We start from the raw sequence: 19,050 nt of genomic DNA, 5'->3' as shown, positions 1-19,050 counted from the left end.
CAATTGTCTTTCTATCATCAGTGTTAGATTCTTGAATAGATTAAATTTTAGTTTAAAATTGTATTGAAATGATACAGCAGATAACACAAGCTGATATTACATTAAAGAGTGTTATGCATGTCACTATTTATTAAGATACGTTTATCTTGTAGACAGTAATATCTTGGATATCAGACTCTTGGTCGGTGCCACTGTCGTTAGATGAAAAGTTGTTAGATGAACTTGCATTTCAGGAGCTTCACTCCCCTGGGGGAGTAAACTTTGTTGGGCTGTTACTGTAACACCAAAATAGAATTATATTTCCGACAATTGGTCCATTTATGTATTTTAGGTACTTTCTAGGTCTGAATTCGAAAAGGCCCATTTTGGTCCTATTTCTTTGTCACTGCTGTTGGTACAACTTGAAAGAAGCTTCAGCCTAAAAATAGAATTAACTTAATTTAATGGCAGACTCTCCAGGTACCCAGCTTTTATGTTAAAAGTACTTTCAAATCGTCACTGCTTACCCAGATAAGTAGCCTATCTTGTCCCACACTGACCTAAAATTTTGAATCCAAGTACAATCTTCAATGAGCTGCCAATTGTTGCAGCAATGTGGCTTCAGTGGATTGATAATTGCTTGAACTGTAGCACCCTCTGCTGACTGGACGACACTCTGTCTAAATTCTGCAGAATTAGCTCAGTGAATCAAGAAGAATATATTACACCATCTGGTGGACTATTGATTTTATGATTTGGTTAAATATTCATGATCAGATCATCAAGATTTAAGAAAAATGACTAATAAATAAATAAGGTAATACAACGAAAAGTGTGAAACAAGTATATTAACTCACGTTTTCTAAATAACAGTGTTATTTTAACCTATCACTGGGATACTTTTAAAGGATTTATAAATTTAAATATTTGACATTTATATTTTCTGTTTTAATTTTTGTTAAAGCTTTAGTAATTCTGGAGTGTGATTTGTCATCTTCATTATTATTTTATTCACTTTTTAATTATTATGTTTTTTTTTAAATATATCTAAATAGTTTTCATATATGTTTATTGTCCTGGCTACTAGTTGAAATAAAATAAGCTCAAGTTTTTCTCCATTTTATTTAACTAAACTTTTAATTTAATGTCAAGTAAACGAACAAAACAAACTAAATAATGATAATAATAATGTTTAGCTTTTAACTATAATAACCTCGTTAAGTAAAGGATTTAAGACATGATAAATTATTATTATTATTGGCGATGTAGGACAGGCATCGTTGTAGCATCTTTGTCACTAGAGGGTAACCTCATACAGTACCTATGTTAACACTGCAGGCTACACTCAAAGCAGCTTATCTGACTCTCATGTATTTATAAAGTCCTCTTCCAACACAACCTTCCATTCATTTATCTTTTTGCTTCATAATTACTCATTCCTCTGGTTAGCGCGCTTCGAAAACACGAGTTTCTCATCAGGGGCATATCTTTACTAAACATTCAGGTCGACTCATCTTTCATTTTGCATGAGAAGAGGCGGCCTGTACACGAGTACCTCGGCCCCCACGCCCACGATGCAGTCATTGGACGACGACAACAACGGGGTGGGACTTTGCATCTACTTTGGACGATGTGATTGGACAACGCTTACGCGAAGGCGGGGCCCATGACGCCACTGTCCACGGACTAGAGAAAGACGCCATTTTGTTTTTTAGCGGTGAGGAGGAGAACCGGAAAAATTGTAGCGAAATTGCACCAAAAGGTAAATAATGCCGAAACGACACATTTTGCGTTGTCATTCTGACGTATGTCATACAGAGGTCTTTTAATTTACCTGTCGTCTACATGTGGCTCACAGAAACCGTGACTTCGGTTAATGAATTATCGTTTCAGTCAGGGAGGCTAACAGGCTAACTAACGGATGTTTGCTTAGCTGATGTGGAACTGCACAACCGGTTCGCGCCTACGAATATACAGACATTTTCAGCGCCTCTTTTTCGCGTAAACATGTTTTTACCGTCTTCAAAATTGTATAGTTTCTCGGGAGTGACTGGAGTAAATACGCAGCAGGGAAGTAAACAGTGGAGTGATCTAGTTATCTGGCCTGCGCCCTTAGCACATAGTAGACGACATGGCGACACGATCTGAACGCTCCCTTTATAATCTACGCTGACAGTCTGCATTGATTGTGAGATCTAGTTTGTCTCTTAGCTAGCAGTGTAAACATAAATGATTGAGGAATTGAACATATCGTTAGATCAGAGTGACTCAAAGTCAGCATTACAGTTACTGTGCGTAATCTGTTAGTGTGAATGATTGTTAGGCCGTGTTTCTGAGATCCTTCAGTACGAAGAAACTGACGTAATTTCTGTCGCTTTATTTTTTGTGTGCAGTGTTGCGTCTGTTTTTACGAGTTCACCAGAAATAATGCCTGTATAATTGTTGGTAACCTCATGCAGGTCTAAAGTGGTTTGCTTTTTGACAAGCGAGAACAGGATTGATCCAGTTCTGCATCATAAAACAATTAGAGAACAGAGTATGTATAAATAAAATAATAAAAAAAGTGATAGGATTACATCTTTCATGTGTCTACATAACTAGCAGGTGTCAAACACCAGGTTTCCACTGTAATGTATGAAGGGATCGATTCACTCAAAGTGTGGTTGTAGTTCGCTGTAAATTATAATTTTTTTTTTTTTACCTCCATTCAGTTCTAGGTCAGGTGAGAAAACTAGATCTGTTTTTATTTGTGTAGTTGTACCGCTTCTGTAAGGTGTGTTGTAAGCCTCCCAGTCACCCAGATGAATGACTGGCGTGTTGATTTCTAGTTAGGAAGCATTTCTCGCTATAATTGGCTGTCTCTGTCGCAACATTCAAACTGTGGATGGGATCAGATGTTGTCATGTGATTTTTCTCTAGCCTCTGTTATGCTCTCACTTCCTAGTATGCCTGATAAATGGTTTGTCGTAAGCATTTCAGTCTTTGATCTTTTTGCACGTTTGATGAGCATTTTCATTCTCATATCTTACATGTAACAAGAGTGTTTAATCTCACTTGATTGACCTATTAGAGATCTGGATGTATTTGACACCTGGTTTGTTTTTATTGTTGTTTTTTGTACTTCATCTAAAAGTACATGTTTAAGGTTATGATTAATCAGCTTGATTACTGCTATTATTTTTGGAGCATGGAGTGACTCAGATGGATGGGAAGGTGTTGATTTCTCTCATTATGAGTTGTTCATTAGCCAGAGCATTCGGTCTTTCATGCATCAACTTATACATCAGTATTTAGAATGACTTTATTAAGGTTTTCCAATAAAAGCTAAGTCTTAAGAGTTTGTTTAAACATTTGTAAAACTGTTGCCACTTTATTCATTTTCATTCCCAAATATCAGGAATGTTGTTTGCTGATACTCCCTGCAGGGAAAATAAAACTTTTCTGTGTGTTTAGGGAAAGTCAGTTATTGTAAATGTTAGCAGACAGCTGCTGGAGTTACACAGGAGAAACACAATTTACACAACTGTTTAAAAGCTTGGGCTCAATAAGATTTTTTTTATTTAAATTTATTATTCAGCAAGGATGCTGGAAATTGATCAAAATTCACAGTAAACTTTTATAATGTTATGATAGGTTTGTTTCAAATAAATTCTGTTCTTTTGAACTCTCAGTTTAGCGAAAATTTAAAATAATAAGAAACGTTTATTGAGCATCAGTTCAGCCTATATTAGAATAATTTCTGAAGGATCATGGGACACTGGAGTAATTATGCTGAAAATTAAACTGACATCACAGGAATAAATTCGATTTTAGGTTACACTTTACTTGAAGGGGTGTGCATAATCATGACATGACACCTTCATAATCATGACATGACACATGTCATGAATATGAATGTTTTTTATGCATCTTTATGACAACTGTCATTAAGTGTCATTCGCTCAGTTATGTAATTTTTAATGCAAAGATGACATTGTTTGAGATGTCTTTGTTATGGGCTGGGGCAAGGGTAGGGTTAGGTTAGGGTCATGTCAGTCTTATGCACACCCCTTCAAGTAAAGAGTTACCGATTTTAAAATAGAAAATAATTATTTTGCATTGTAATAATATTTAATAATATTGCAGGTTTATCAAATAAATGTAGCATTGGTGAGCATTAGAGTTTCCTTTCAAAATCATTCAAAAATCTTACCGACCCCAAACTTTTGAATGGTAGTGTATATGAACGTTACTCTGCATTTAAGTATTAAGCTGAAGACTTCACAGTAAGACTGGGGTCGTTATTTAAGCTTGGGCTTAACCTTAAATGCCATCAGTTTCAGCATGACTAGCTCAGTCTGTTGTAACCAGTGGAAACAACAACAAAAACACGAGTCAGCACTCATCACATCTGATGTGTTGCTGCACAAAGGGATAAAGTGAATAACTGTGGAGAAAGAGCAAAATTTCACTTAACACAACCAATTGTTTGTAAATGTTAAGACTAGGAATGGCTCGATACCATAATTTTGGCTTCGGTACGATACCAGAATGTAATACCTCGGTACTGATACTAAATCGATACCATAGGTGACAAATAACCAGCTTTAAAAGATAAGTGAATTTAAAACAATTTTATTAAAATAAAAATAATAATTTAATACATTTGTATCAAACTGTAAGAAAAACACTACCGGGAACATAGGTTACAGTTTGACTGAGTTTGAAGAAAATAAATATAACTGAAGTAACGCAATTAATGCAACAAATGTTGCTTAATTGTAAAGTGTTATCCTAACAGTCAAAGTAATATTCAAAATCACGTTATTATTTCTCTCGGATTGTTTTCAGATTCCAGACTCCGCCGAGCATTAAATATAAATCCTTAAATATAAAAAAGCATTAAATATAAATCTCACTCTCTCGCTCTTTTGGCTGCTTCATATTAGTGATCGGCAGCGCGGCAGAAACATTCCATTCATATTATTGATACTAAAATTAATATAGCAAAATTCTCGCTTATTTAAAATTCAATTAATTTATGAATGATGCTCTCACCTGTCGATCTCTTAATTCTCTGAAAAGATCAGGATGAGCAAGCGACAAATGCTTAAAAAGGTTTGATGTGTTCCTGTGGCAACACATGATTTATAGCAACTCTTGCATTCAGGTGCAGTGAGGTCAGTTCCTTCACCTTTGTCATCTGTTTTGTATGCAAAGTAATGCCATATTTCACTTCTACAGTTCTGTTTATTTATTAATTTTGGATGCGTTGATAGTTTAATTTGCTTGATCCGTTGCATTGCTCTGTCACATTTACCGGTTGCGCAGCAATTTGGGAAGCACTGCCAACTGCAGTGCATGAAATACTGAATTGAGCAAAATTATGATATTGTACCGTTTGAAATATAATAAATACCGGTATTTTTCCAGTACCGGTATACCGTGCATCCCTAGTTAAGACGCAGTCATTGAAACATGTTACTGGCATCATATATAAATTTAATCAAGGCTTTGTAGACCGATGATCGAGGTAATCTTCAATGTAATGTATGAGGTTCTAGCTTTATTTACACAGGGCAGAGTTTAGTGTACAAGTTGTGACTAGAGCAACTTCATTAGCAAGAGCTTCTCGTTTCACCTTTTCTACTCAATAATTCAACTTCTATGGTTCTTGTAAATAATTGATGTGGCTTAATTTGTTGCTGACCCTACGGCTGATTAAAAAAAAATCTTTGAATTGGTCCATTATTTTTCCAAAACGTCTGGTCTTACCTTTTCTTTCTTTATCTGAAACACACATCGACCACAATGCTGACTGATCAGTGAGTCAACCTGTGAAAATATGTGCAAGTTACAGAATGAGTCAATTTGTTTGTAGCACTTCCTTGTATTTGCAGGGACTTCTTCCAATGATGTGGCCCATTGTAGAGCACATCATTTAAACAAAAAGGGTGTTTTTCAAATAGTTTGAGGCTTATGTAGTTGTTTTGTTCTGTTGGGACTTGGTTTCAACTCTGGTGTCACTGCATTCTGAAGCCCTACCTTTTCTCTTTTTACCCAAAGGACACTGCTCTCACAATCTCATTGGGTGTGTTCTCACCATTGTTAGCGCCTAACTTTTGTGCCACAATTAGACTCAGTAGACTAGACATTGTAAATTTCTTCAGATTGAGTACTTGTGAACAACATCTTTTTTATCTTTTGTGCAGCTGCAGTCTTGATTATTTTTGCACAAAATTTATTTTAATACAGTACGCATCATGGTACACATCACAGTTCAAAATGTCACTGTGCTTCATGACATTATAATTGAATCATAATTGAAACAGTGGCATACGCATAAGAGAAGTTCAGTGAATCAGATTCAATCTCTCCCGCAAGTTTGCTGCACTTTTGTTCTTTCTGGATTCAGACTCAGTGGTTTCAGAGTTCAGGCTTTAGATGACCTTCTTCTTTATTAACTACCGAAAATTATAAATTAAAATACTCAAAGGCCGAAGTATCAATGATGACTGGTGAATGACTGATGAATGATTGCATCAGATTGGAGCTTTTGTATATACATTTTTTATATACAAACACTACAGGTTTTAAAGCAGATTAACAAGTTAACCCATCTGTTGTATGAAAACAAACAAATGACAGTCTGAATAGGGATATGGTGGCATCATTGTCTAAAACTAGTTTACCGCTTGAGTTACAGTTGGGATTTTCAAGATTTTTTTTAGTTTTTTTTTGTTACATATACAATTATACAGAGTATAAACCAGCAGTGAAATGTAGGTGTGTAGATTAGAGTGTAACTCAGTCGATGGGGACCAGGATCTCCAGCCCTCTCTCTCTGTGTCTCTGATTAATTCAGAGGGCAGATGTCTCCTCTTACAGGTTTGTCAGGTTTCTGGTTACCACCTGTACTCGTCTTTCCACCGATGGCATCTTGCATTCACCTCATCACTGCTGGGTCTTTTGTGTCTCTGTCTCTGTCTCTCCTCCCTCCTCTATTCTCTTCACATGATGAATCAGCCTTTACCTACACTTGTTTCCCCAGAGTCAGATGTGGTTGAACCATAACAAGCATTCATGGCACATTGAACGCTTAATCACTTCAACACTTCCTGGGTAGTTCCTGTGTATGGATTGTGTCATTTGGAGCTTTAATTTCTTTCAAATGGATACTATGCATTTATTTAGCAGATACCTGAATTTGCAACTAACGGCAGAGTGATTTGGGGTTGAGTGCTTTGACTTGAAGCATCGCCCCTTGCAGGGTTTAAGCTTCTGTTTTTCAGTTCCCACCCCGATCATTGCTATTATGTGACACCATTTTCAGGCAGTCAAAATATTGTTTGCCAGTAGTAATGAAGTTGCGTTTCTGTTGTTTTTTTTGGTCCGTAATTTCAGTTAGACAGTGACTTGAGTGAGGCATTTTTCTGCTCTATAGACCTTGTGTAGCTAGTTGTCTTCTGACGTCTTTTTGTATTACCACGATGTGAAGGTAAAGTTGTACACTGTAAAAAGTGATCAGTTGACTTAACTTAAAAAAAATTGAGGAAACCCCTTGCCTTAAAATTATTAAGTAAATAATAATTAAAAAACAAAAAACATTTAGGAAACCGCTTGCCTTAAAATTATCAAGTAAATAATCATTAAAAAAATTAAGTTAATTGAACATGACAATTCACTTAACTTAATTTTTTAAATGATTATTTACTTGATAATTTTAAGGCAAGCGGTTTCCTAAATGTTTTTAAGTTAAGTCAACTTATCACTTTTTGGAGTGTATGAATTTATGAATTAGTCACTTATTTTAAAGTGTTATTGGTCTACTGACATTTGATATCTGCTTCAAACATTAACAAAAGATTTCATGTGCATTTTAAAGTTTATCCACTTCACCAGCTAATTACTCTTCAACAGTGATGCTATAGGGTTACCGCAAAAACAGAAGTTCAAAGACAAAATTCTAAAGAGGGCTGCGTTTCTCTTGTTTCTCTGGCGTATAAGATCTAATTCCATCTACCTTCTCTGTTCTTCTCTGCAGATCCGCCACCATGGGGAATATGTTTGCAGGCCTCTTTAAGAATCTCTTTGGGAAGAAAGAGATGAGAATTCTGATGGTGGGCTTGGATGCTGCTGGAAAGACCACCATCCTGTATAAACTGAAACTGGGAGAAATAGTCACCACCATCCCCACTATCGGTCTGTGATTCTTGCACTTTTACCATGCTTGCTTTCTCAGTTTTCCCTATTTCAGACTACCAGACTTGTTTTGTTTGGTATACACCATGTATTGGTATAGATTACATGAGTATTGCGATTTCATTTTCTCAGTGGGCCTGGTTCTGGAAATGTTATTTTCTCCATTAATAAAAAGTTGTAAGGCATGAATCAATCCAACCAGCTCTGAAATTAGTCATTAGATAGGCCCAAGTTATTTTAAGAAAAAAAGTTTCCTGTATTTTTAACTCTTATTTTTCTTTTATCTTTTGTCCTTTCCCATCTCATTCAAGTTTCAAGTTTATTTGTATAGCGCTTTTTACGATACAAATCGTTGCAAAGCAGCTCTACAGGAAATTAAGTTTCCACAATATATTTATATATTGCAGAACCTTATTAATTTTAATTTATGGCAAAATTTGGTAATTCTGTATGTTGTCTGAGCGTTGGCATCCTCTGAGCTCCTCTGAGGGGTTGGCATCATCTTTTCTCAGGTGTTCGGTCATCTCAGATCATTTAAGGGTTGGATCCAGACTGAAGCTTCTGTAATTCCTAGTTACCATGGGATGTTAATCCCGTGACAGAAACAGAGAAACAAATAGAGACATAATTAGCGTAGCTGCTGTTACATCTAAGCAAAAATTATTTATTCAACCCAAGCTAAAGAATAATAATAATGTACATTTGATCAGATATAACTGCAGTACAAGATTATAAGATGTATTTAGGGCTGCAACAACTAATCGATAAAATCGATTATTATCGATTATGAAAATCATCGACAACGATTCTCATTATCGATTAATCGGGTCTGCCCACAGTGCACGTCCAACTTCAGCTGGTTAGTCAAATTACGGCACTGAATAATGCATTTCTATGGACAAAATGCATCTAAAAATAGTGGAGGAAACAGAATGAGATTCTGCCGGAGAAGCACGTGATCCAAGCTGCCCAAAGCATGATAATTCTTTATTTTAAGCTTTAAGTTAATGCATAAGAGTAATGGCTTGCCCTTTCAGGCGCTTTGACAGATGCGTGTGCGTCCTCAGCGCAAAAACGTTCAGTTTACGGTCATATCCTTATCTATAAATGCCACAAATTCACGCGAGCATATCCATTTTTGCATAAAGGTCCGTCCTGACAGTCTGTGTTAAGTTTAAAATACCGAATGAGCGCCGGCGCGGCGGGCACGCGCGTCAGACGGACAGAACACAGTAGAGAGGGAGACAATTAATAGGCTTTTCAGCGCAAACATATCCATTGTGCTGAATTATCTGTTGTTGAAAGTTAATTTAAGGTTTAAAATAAATTAAAATATTTTATGAGAGTAGGAACTTTAAAGGGATAACAGCGTGTAATTGTCTGTCTGAATATAAACATGAGACGCTCCATAACGGCCTTTTACAGGATAAAGAAATGACGAGGTGACTGTGATCAAAGTAGTTCCTGCAGAACATTACTCTTACCTGTTGGTTAACACTGAGTTTGTGTTTTTATTCGTCTTTATTATTATCTTTATTATTTAAATTTTTAATAGAGGTTTAAACTATATTCAATTATTTACAATGCTTAACAAATTTATGTAAGTTTAACAATGTGTTTATGTAAGGTTTGTGCCACTGCTGCTCTAAAGTAACAGTATTGGTGATAACCAAAATCATTTTTCGGCTTTCTGTACTGGTTAGTACTCCAATATGTGTAAGCTCTTTAGTAACAGTAGTAGGCTATTTTTAATGCTATAATATCATTATTGCTGTTATCTATGAAAGAAAACCAGAGCACTTATTTTTTCTTGTATTTTTTATTTGTTTTTTTTTTTCGCGATACCCAATTGCAGTCAAAAAGTACATAAACAATACCAGCAAGAATGCAAGCTGTTATGAGGACATTTTTTATTATTATGTCTAATAAATGACAATAACATTTTTAAATTTAAACAAATTTTTGACAAATTTCTAAAATATGTTTTCTCTTTATTATGCTAAGTGGTCTAATAAATTAAGCACTGTATGTTTTCATAGCATTCAGTTGTCACGTTTGTTTGAAGGACATTGGGCAGAATGTGGAATAGTGTTTTTTTTGGTCAATATTTTTTTAATCCGATTAATCGATTAATCGGAAGAATAATCGGCCAACTAATCGATTATCAAAATAATCGTTAGTTGCAGCCCTAGATGTATTATGTGAATGCTTGGCTAAAGAGATGTGTCTTTAATCTAGATTTAAACATGAGAATGTGTCTGAACCCCGAACGTTTTCAGGAAGGCTATTCCAGAGTTTGGGAGCCAAATGTGAAAAAGCTCTACCTCCTTTAGTGGACTTTGTTATCCTAGGTACTACCAAAAGTCCAGAGTTTTGCGACCTTAGGGAGCGGGTTGGATTGTAGCGTGGTAGAAGACGAGTTATGTACACAGGAGCTAAATCATTTAGGGCCTTATAGGCAAGTAATAATATTTTGTAAATTATACGGAACTTAATAGGTAGCCAGTGCAGAGACTGTAAAATTGGGGTAATATGATCATATTTTCTTGACCTGGTAACAACTCTAGCCGCTGCATTTTGGACTATCTGTAGCTTGTTTTTTGAAGCAGTGTTAATTTTGACAGGCATTTTTGATTTAGTCTTAGTCTTTATCTTGAGACGAAAATGGTTAATAGTCTTAGTCACATTTTAGTCATTTGAGTCTTTCATAGTTTTAGTCGACGAAAAGTCATTGCATTTTTGTCAACTTTTAGTCATTACTTTTAGTCAAACTGCAGTTACCAACATTTATTTTGGAAGCTATTATATATGTAGTATTCAAACAAAAATAGTCATCAATTATTCTCTCTTTAGACCAAATCAATTAAGCTTAGTTATGAGAAATTTGAATCAAGGATTGAATTTGGAAAAACTGGAATTTTAATTTTTTGGTAGAGATATAAATTAAACTCATTTTTCAGATACAGTAGGTTTACTTAACAAGTATACATTTATTTAACATCTTTTGTTGGTTAACATTTATGACAGATAATTAGGAATGCTGTCCATTTAAGAAGGAAGGTATGCATGTAATAGCCTACTGACATACATTCAGTTTTCACCCACCTGTTTAAGCTCACTTAAATCATAACGGACTGTATTTCCGTGAGATGCTCTACATGAGAGACATTTGGACTGCTGTGTGTGTATTTGAGCACTGAGAACTGATCGCGTGCTGTATGAGAACTGAAGAAGTGGAGCGTGCGCAAGAGAGAGCACTTCTATCAGCGCGTTTCCGCCTATCGCACCTTCACTGACGTTAAGTTAATCGACAATGAATTGTGACTCCCGGGAAAAACGGGACATCTGGTCACCCACTCCCTAACCCTTCGGGTGCTGAGGCCATTGTTTCAGATCGCTAGTTCGCGGTTTGATAGCCTATCCGTCCACTGCGGCTGCCATGCAAACGCACCTTATCCAATGACAGAGACGCACATTTTGAAAGACAAGGCAGTTAACTTGGCCTATAGGATGTATTTTGAATGTCCGGTAGTCCTCAAATAACATTTTAGTCCCGTCTCGTCTTGTTAACGAAGATGTGGCATAAATTTCGTCATAGTTTTTATCATCAGATATTAGTTTTAGTCTTCGTCAACGTCTCGTCTTAGTCACAGAAAAAAGGTTCGTTGACGAATATTTTTCGTCGTCGTCTTCGTCAACGAAATTAACACTGTATTGAAGATGCAGGACAACCACCTAGCAGTGCATTACAATAGTCCAGTCTAGAGGTCATGAATGCATGAACTAGCTTTTCTGCATCAGAAACAGGTAGCATGTTTCGAAGCTTGGCAATGTTTCTAAGATGGAAGAATGCTGTTTTTGTAACATGGGAAATATGATTTTCAAAGGACAAGTTGCTGTCTAATATAACACCCAGATTTTTTACTTTAGAGGATGTAACAGTACATCCGTCTAGTTGCAAATTGTAATCCAAGAGATTCTGTGTACTGTTTTTTGGTCCAATAAGTAATATCTCTGTCTTATCTGAATTTAATAGGAGGAAATTATTGGTCATCCAATCTTTTAAATTTTTTACTCAGTCTATTAGCTTAGATAGTTGAGAAGTTTCATCTGGTCTTGTTGAGATATATAGTTGAGTATCATCAGCATAACAATTAAAACCTATCCCGTATTTTCTAATAATATTACCAAGGGGCAACATGTATATTGAAAATAGCAGAGGACCTAGGACAGATCCTTGTGGTACTCCATACTTTACTGGTGATAATTGAGATGACTCCCCATTTAAATGAACAAAGTGGTAGCGATCGGAGAGGTAGGATCTAAACCATCTTAAAGCCTGCCCTTGAATACCAATATAGTTTTGTAATCAATCTATGAGTATGTCATGGTCTATAATGTCGAACGCACCACTAAGATCAAGTAATACTAGCAATGAGATGCAGCCTTAGTCTGAAGCAAGTAATTTGTAATTCCAACAAGTGCAGTTTCTGTACTATGGTAAGGCCTGAAACTTGACTGAAATTCTTCATAGAGATAATTTTTTTGCAAGTAGGAACACAATTGAGCAGACACAACTTTTTCTAAAATTTTAGACATAAACGGAAGATTTGAAATGGGTCTGTAATTTGAGTGAAGTGACAAGTGAAGTGACATTCAGCCAAGTATGGTGACCCATACTCGGAATTCGTGCTCTGTATTTAACCCATCCAACGTGCACACACACAGCAGTGAACACACACACAGCAGTGAACACACACACACCGTGAACACACACACACCGTGAACAGTGGGCAGCCATTTATGCTGCGGCGCCCGGGGAGCAGTTGGGGGTTCGGTGCCTTGCTCAAGGGCACCTCAGTCGTGGTATTGAGGGTGGAGAGAGCGCTGGACATTCACTCCCCCCACCTACAACTCCTGCCGGCCGGAGACTCGAACCCGCAACCTTCGGATTACAAGCCCGACTCTCTAACCATTAGGCCACGACTTCCCCGCCAGAATTTGCCAGTTCATTAGAATCTAGTTGTGGTTTCTTAATAAGAGGCTTAATAACCGCCAGCTTGAATGGTTTTGGGACGTGACCTAAAGATAACGATGAGTTAATAATATTGAGAAGCGGTTCTTCTGCTACAGGTAACAACTCTTTCAGTAGTTTAGTGGGTACAGGATAATAAACATGTTGTTGGTTTAGACGCACTGATAAGTTTATTTAGCTCTTCCTGTCCTATAGTTGTAAAGCACTGCAGTTTTTCTTCGGGTGCGATGAATGAAGCTGAAATACTAGACGCAGTAGAATATACATTTGTTATTGTATTTCTGATGTTATCTATTTTATCAGTAAAGAAATTCATAAAGTCATTACTATTAAACTGTGAGGAAATATTTAGATCGGGTGGCGTGTGTTTATTTGTTAATCTAGCCACTGTACTAAATAAGAACCTTGGATTGTTTTGAGTTTGCGGATATGCTCTACCCTGGCTGCTTTTAGAGCCTGTCTATAGCTGGACATACTGTTTTTCCACGCAGTTCTAAAAACTTCTAAGCTAGTTTTTCTCCAATTGCGCTCAAGATTACAAGTTTCTTTCTTGAGAGAATGGGTATAACTGTTGTACCATGGCGCAGTACGTTTTTCTGTAACCTTTTTCAATTTGAGGGGGGCAACAGCTTCTAATGTATTAGAGAAGATAGTGCCCATGTTGCTAGTCATTTTGTCTAGTTCATGTGTATTTATGGGTACACAGAGCAGTTGAGATAAATCAGGCAGGTTATTTGTGAATCTGTCTTTGGTGGCTGGAACAATAGTTCTGCCCGGACGATAACGCGGAGCCATATAACTAATATCAGTAATACGCAGCATGCACGATACAAGGAAATGATAAGTAACATCACTTTGAGGTACGATATCTATATCAGTAAGATCAATTCCATGCGATATAATTAAATCTAGCGTATGATTAAAGTGAGTGGGTCCGGTGACATTTTGCTTGACTCCAAAAGAGTTTATTAGGTCAGTAAACGCAAGTCCTAACGCATCATTTGTATTATCAACGTGAATGTTAAAATCTCCGACAATGAGGACTTTATCAACATTGACCAATAGATCTGAGAGGAAATCTGCAAATTCTTTTAGGAAATCTGTATATGGCCCTGGCGGTCTATACACAGTAGCCAGAGCAAGAGATAAGAGAGATTTCTTTTGCATATCTAACAGTGTAACATTAAGCAGAAGGATTTCGAATGCGTTAAACCTCCTGTATCCTGTTTTCTGAGTAACATTCAGAATATCACTATATATTGTTGCAACACTGCCGCCACGACCAGTCTGACAGGGCTCATGTTTATAACAGTAGCTTGGTGGAGTAGACTCATTCCATCTCTTTCTGTCCTATCTTATCCCTCTATCCCATCTCTTTCTCTGCTGTGTGTGTGTAAAAATTCTTTGCCCTCAGGCTGTAGTATTATTAGAGCGGGGCCCTAGCATGAGACACAAGAACTTCATGCCTTTTCTCCCTCATTGCATGTCCCTCTTTTCTTTGAGCCAGTGTTTAACTTGTCCCCTTTTCTCTTTGCAGGTTTTAATGTTGAGACGGTAGAGTATAAGAACATCAGCTTCACTGTGTGGGATGTGGGCGGTCAGGATAAGATCCGGCCACTTTGGAGGCACTATTTCCAGAACACACAAGGTGAGTGTCCACACATACACACAGAGAACCAGGTATTGAGCAACTCTTGTGTGCATACTTAAGTCTGTCACTGTTATTTCCACAGGCCTGATTTTTGTTGTGGACAGTAACGATAGGGAGCGAGTGAATGAGGCAAGGGAGGAGTTGACGAGGATGCTGGCGGAGGATGAGTTGAGAGATGCTGTTCTGCTCGTCTTTGCCAACAAGCAGGTAAAAGAGAGAAAAACTAAATTCTTTAAACACGAGTAGCGTCAGCAGTCCAAGTATTCATTTGGTTCCTTTTCTAACTTCTGCTGTGGTTGATGTCATGCATGACTGTTTCATTGATTAGCCTGGGTATCAATACAGTTGTTCTGATTTGATTTAATTCTGATTTACAAGCTCTTAATTAAATTCTGTTTGGATTTGATTAGATTCCGATTAAGGTATACTAGTTTCTTTCTTATTAAAATATTTCACATTTATCGATTTTGCTTATACTGCTATTCAAAAGTTTAGTGTTAGTTTTTTTTTCTTCTAAGAAATTAGTTATTTTATTTAGCAGGCATTTTATTCAGCAGCATTAAATGTATCAAAAGTTAAGAGTTAAGACTTTTACGTTGTAAGGAAATATTTCTATTTTAAATGCTGTTTTTTGGATTTTTTTATTCATCAAAGAATACTGAAAAAAGTATCACTGGTTACACAAAAATATTACGCAGCTGTTTTTAACATTGATAATAAAAATAAATGTTTTTTTGGGCACCAATTTAGCGTATTATAGTCATTTCAGATTTGCTGCTAAAAATCTAGTTTTGTCATCACACTTTTTTTTTTTTAAATGTAATGAAATGCAAGCATAAGACTTTTTTAACCTCAAAATTTTGATGTAAGAAATTCCCTCTCTGTAAATGCTGTGGATTAAATGCACCTGTGCTTTAGACCGATTCAAACCACTAACTCATCTTTTTTAACTACTACACTAGCCACGTTTTTGATTATGCTGTTGATTCACTAAAATGAACTGGCCCATATGAGTCATTAAAGTTAGGTCAGCAGAACACAATCACATCTGCAGGACGGGCAGCACATTTTCACACAGCTAGTAAAAATAGGCATAACCAGAAAGATCTTGAAAGAGATGAAAACTCTTTCGGCAGTACTTGACTTCATCCTAAACTCAAAAAAAAAAAAAAAAAAACTTTCCCTCTATCTTTCTCTCCACCTACTAGCTTGTACTTATTTGAACAATGACTGAGACTTGGTGTTACGAACACTTCCTCTGTCTGACTGCCTCTTCAAGATGAATCGCTTTTTGTATTCCCCAATTGTAAGTCGCTTTGGATAAAAGCGTCTGCCAAATGACTAAATGTAAATGTAATGTAAATGTAAGATCTTGGGTTTTTAATGAATCAATGTCGAGCAAATCAAAAAAAGGTATTTTTAAAAAGCTCAGTATTTGACTGCATTGCTCTTTTCATCTGTTGCGCAACAGGACCTGCCCAACGCGATGAACGCAGCCGAGATCACAGATAAGCTGGGCCTTCATTCCCTGCGTCATCGTAACTGGTACATCCAGGCCACCTGCGCCACCAGTGGGGATGGCCTGTACGAAGGGCTCGACTGGCTCTCCAACCAGCTCAAAAACGCTAAATGATCCATTCCACCTTCCTCTTCTGTCAGTGCTGTGTGTGTATGAATGTGTGAAGGGTGACAGCACCGGTTTCAGTCTTGCCCGGTTGCCCAGTTTATCCATTTCTTTCTCTTGTCTAGTCTTGTATACATTAGAGACTGTGCCCAGTGCTGTCTTTAATACACATGCAAGAGTGTGTGTGTGTTTACGTGTGTGTGAACTGAGGGTGGGAGTAGCCTTGCTGTGCCTTTCAAAATAGACACTCAGTGTACAGCACGGTTCTCTCTTTCTCTCTCTTCTCCCTCCTCTCCCCGTGGTTTTCTGCACGCAAAGAATGACCCAGGATGTTAAATATTTCTGTTACCTAATACACTGAAACCAGACTATAGGCCTGATTTGTCCCTTTCCCAATGTTTAAAGCAATCACGCATGTCTAAAATGTTACAAGGTGTGAGTTGCCATCCTTTGACCCCACATTTGATAAAACTCATTGTAACCTGCATCAGGTTGGGAAAAAAAGAAGGAAAAAATCAGACAATAAAGTGACATTTCTTTTCCATCCATTCTTCTTCGCGTTATTTGAAAATCATGCTAATGCTTTCAGGTAAGTCACATGACACTTTCCATGTGAACACCAGCTCGCTTTCCCTACTGCTGTTCTCAGTCAAGCGCATTCAAGCACAAGCCTGTGAAAGCTTTCGTTTACACAAAGTCAGTTTGTACAGCGTCTTAAACTATTGCCTGTGGGAAGACATCATTTGACCCTGTGTGTCTGCTTTGTTTTTTTTGGATCTTGCTGATCATTCAATCAGATCCCAGGCACTAACTAACAGCCTTGCATGTGTTTTGATTGCCATGTAAGTGACGACTGCAGAAGTGATGAGCATTTGTGGGAGTATGGAGGGAGTGAGCACCTTATGCTGGAGCAGCGAGGCCTTTTGCGAGCTGCTCCCACTCCAGTGATTCTTTTAGCTCTTTTTTTTTTTTAATTGTTGTGATTTTTTTGTTTTGTTATTATGGTCTCTTTCAAGTTGTCCTGCATCATATGTACAGTCAGAATCTCATGAGTGTTCAGGTGAGGCCACTAAGGGCTTTTTGAGATGCATTAATTCTCCCAATTGTAATCTAAAATTGAGACAGCTGATAGATAGATGAAGATCCAGGCATATCTGTGACTGATCCAGAGTTGCCAACGAGCTCCAGTGGATCCTCGGTTGGTATGAGAGAATTGCAGAACAGCTGCAGGTCAAAATGCAAACTCCTCCAGCCAGCTTTAGTCCTCCCTCTTCCATTTCTCACATTCTTTCTTCCTTCCTTGTTTCTCTTCATCGGTTGATGGCTGCTCTACCTGATGCACCAGTCCATTTTGAAACACGTCACTGATAGAATCAAGCACCAGCAGAGAGATGTTCGCTTTGAGAACGTGTACATGCATCTTATAATAATCCAAAACTGACAAACACGTTTTGTTTTCATTCATATTCCAAAGGCAACTGCAGTGTTGAATACAGCATTGAACATTGTGCTGTAATGATCGCAGTTTTCCTAACCCTGTACTGACCTCTCACAAGGGAATAGGTGAAGTTTCACCATGTGTGAAACTTGATGGCAACGTGAATGCATTTTATTAATTTTTCTTCCCCCTTTGTCTGTCACCAAAATTCATGTTTCATAACTCTAATAATGTTTTTGGCCTTTTAGTTATTCTGATACAGATCTACTGTAGTAGATAGATTTATTTGAATAAGCATCGTCTATGATAAGTAATTAAAGTGTATGAGTATGAAAATGTATTTAGCTTGCGGATTTCATTTAGCTATCCTATGTTCAGATGTGAAGCTTTAATTTCAAAAATTCTGTAAAATAATAGGAGCAAGGAACGTGTGCACATGTTTGTTTTCTTTTATTGAAATGGTTTTTGTTTTTAGCTTTTTTTTTTAAACCCATCTTGTAACATCTGATAAATGCACTATAATAAAGAGATCTCTATTACAACTGATTTTTTGTTGTTCCTTTATTTTACAACTTTTGTCAATATTCAAATCTTTGTGTCCTATTGGTGGAGCTCTGGTGTGGTTATGTCAGACACTAGTTCAACTGCAGGTGGTGCTGTGGAACTGATGCTGACAAGGTAAGAGTTATATAGTTATCAGATTGACAAATACATGCCTTATCCTTATAAAGACATCAAGTCAACGTTAAGTCTGAGCTTTTATCATTTATTTACCTTAACAGTTTGCTTAAATTTTGGTTCATTGTCCAGCCTCTTGGATATGTGGACACCCAAACAGGTCCTGCACAAGACATTACAGCTTTCATAAAGAACCACTAATACACGTTCTGTAGAATAATTTCAAATAACCTTTCTCTCAAAGCTGTCATAAATCAATCCTGAAAACTTAAATATCCTGTTGGGGTCTTGTCATAAATTAAAAACATGTATTGCACATATGACCCAACAATTCATTGAAGTTGACAGTTCACATTTTATTTCCTATTAAGCAAATGAGCTACCGCACCACATTTTTGCTTGTCATTAAATTACGAATGCTTATTCATGAACAACTTGGAGAATTAATTAAAATTTCTGGATAA

General features: G+C 36.9%; 1 protein-coding gene across 1 annotated transcript; it reads left to right on the top strand.

The window, feature by feature from the left end:
* The first annotated feature begins 1,650 nt into the window (after positions 1-1,650).
* On the top strand, positions 1,651-18,450 carry LOC306857978 (ADP-ribosylation factor 1-like). Its single transcript, XM_079398298.1, has 5 exons — positions 1,651-1,741; positions 8,003-8,160; positions 14,733-14,843; positions 14,929-15,053; positions 16,318-18,450. The coding sequence occupies exons 2-5, from the start codon at positions 8,013-8,015 to the stop codon at positions 16,477-16,479; spliced, it is 546 nt and encodes a 181-aa protein (XP_079254424.1). The 5' UTR covers positions 1,651-1,741; positions 8,003-8,012; the 3' UTR covers positions 16,480-18,450.
* Positions 18,451-19,050: the final 600 nt, after the last annotated feature.

Source organism: Barbus barbus, assembly GCF_936440315.1.
Source record: "Barbus barbus genome assembly, chromosome: 3".
Taxonomy (NCBI): domain Eukaryota; kingdom Metazoa; phylum Chordata; class Actinopteri; order Cypriniformes; family Cyprinidae; genus Barbus; species Barbus barbus.
This window is presented reverse-complemented; position numbering and strand designations above follow the sequence as displayed.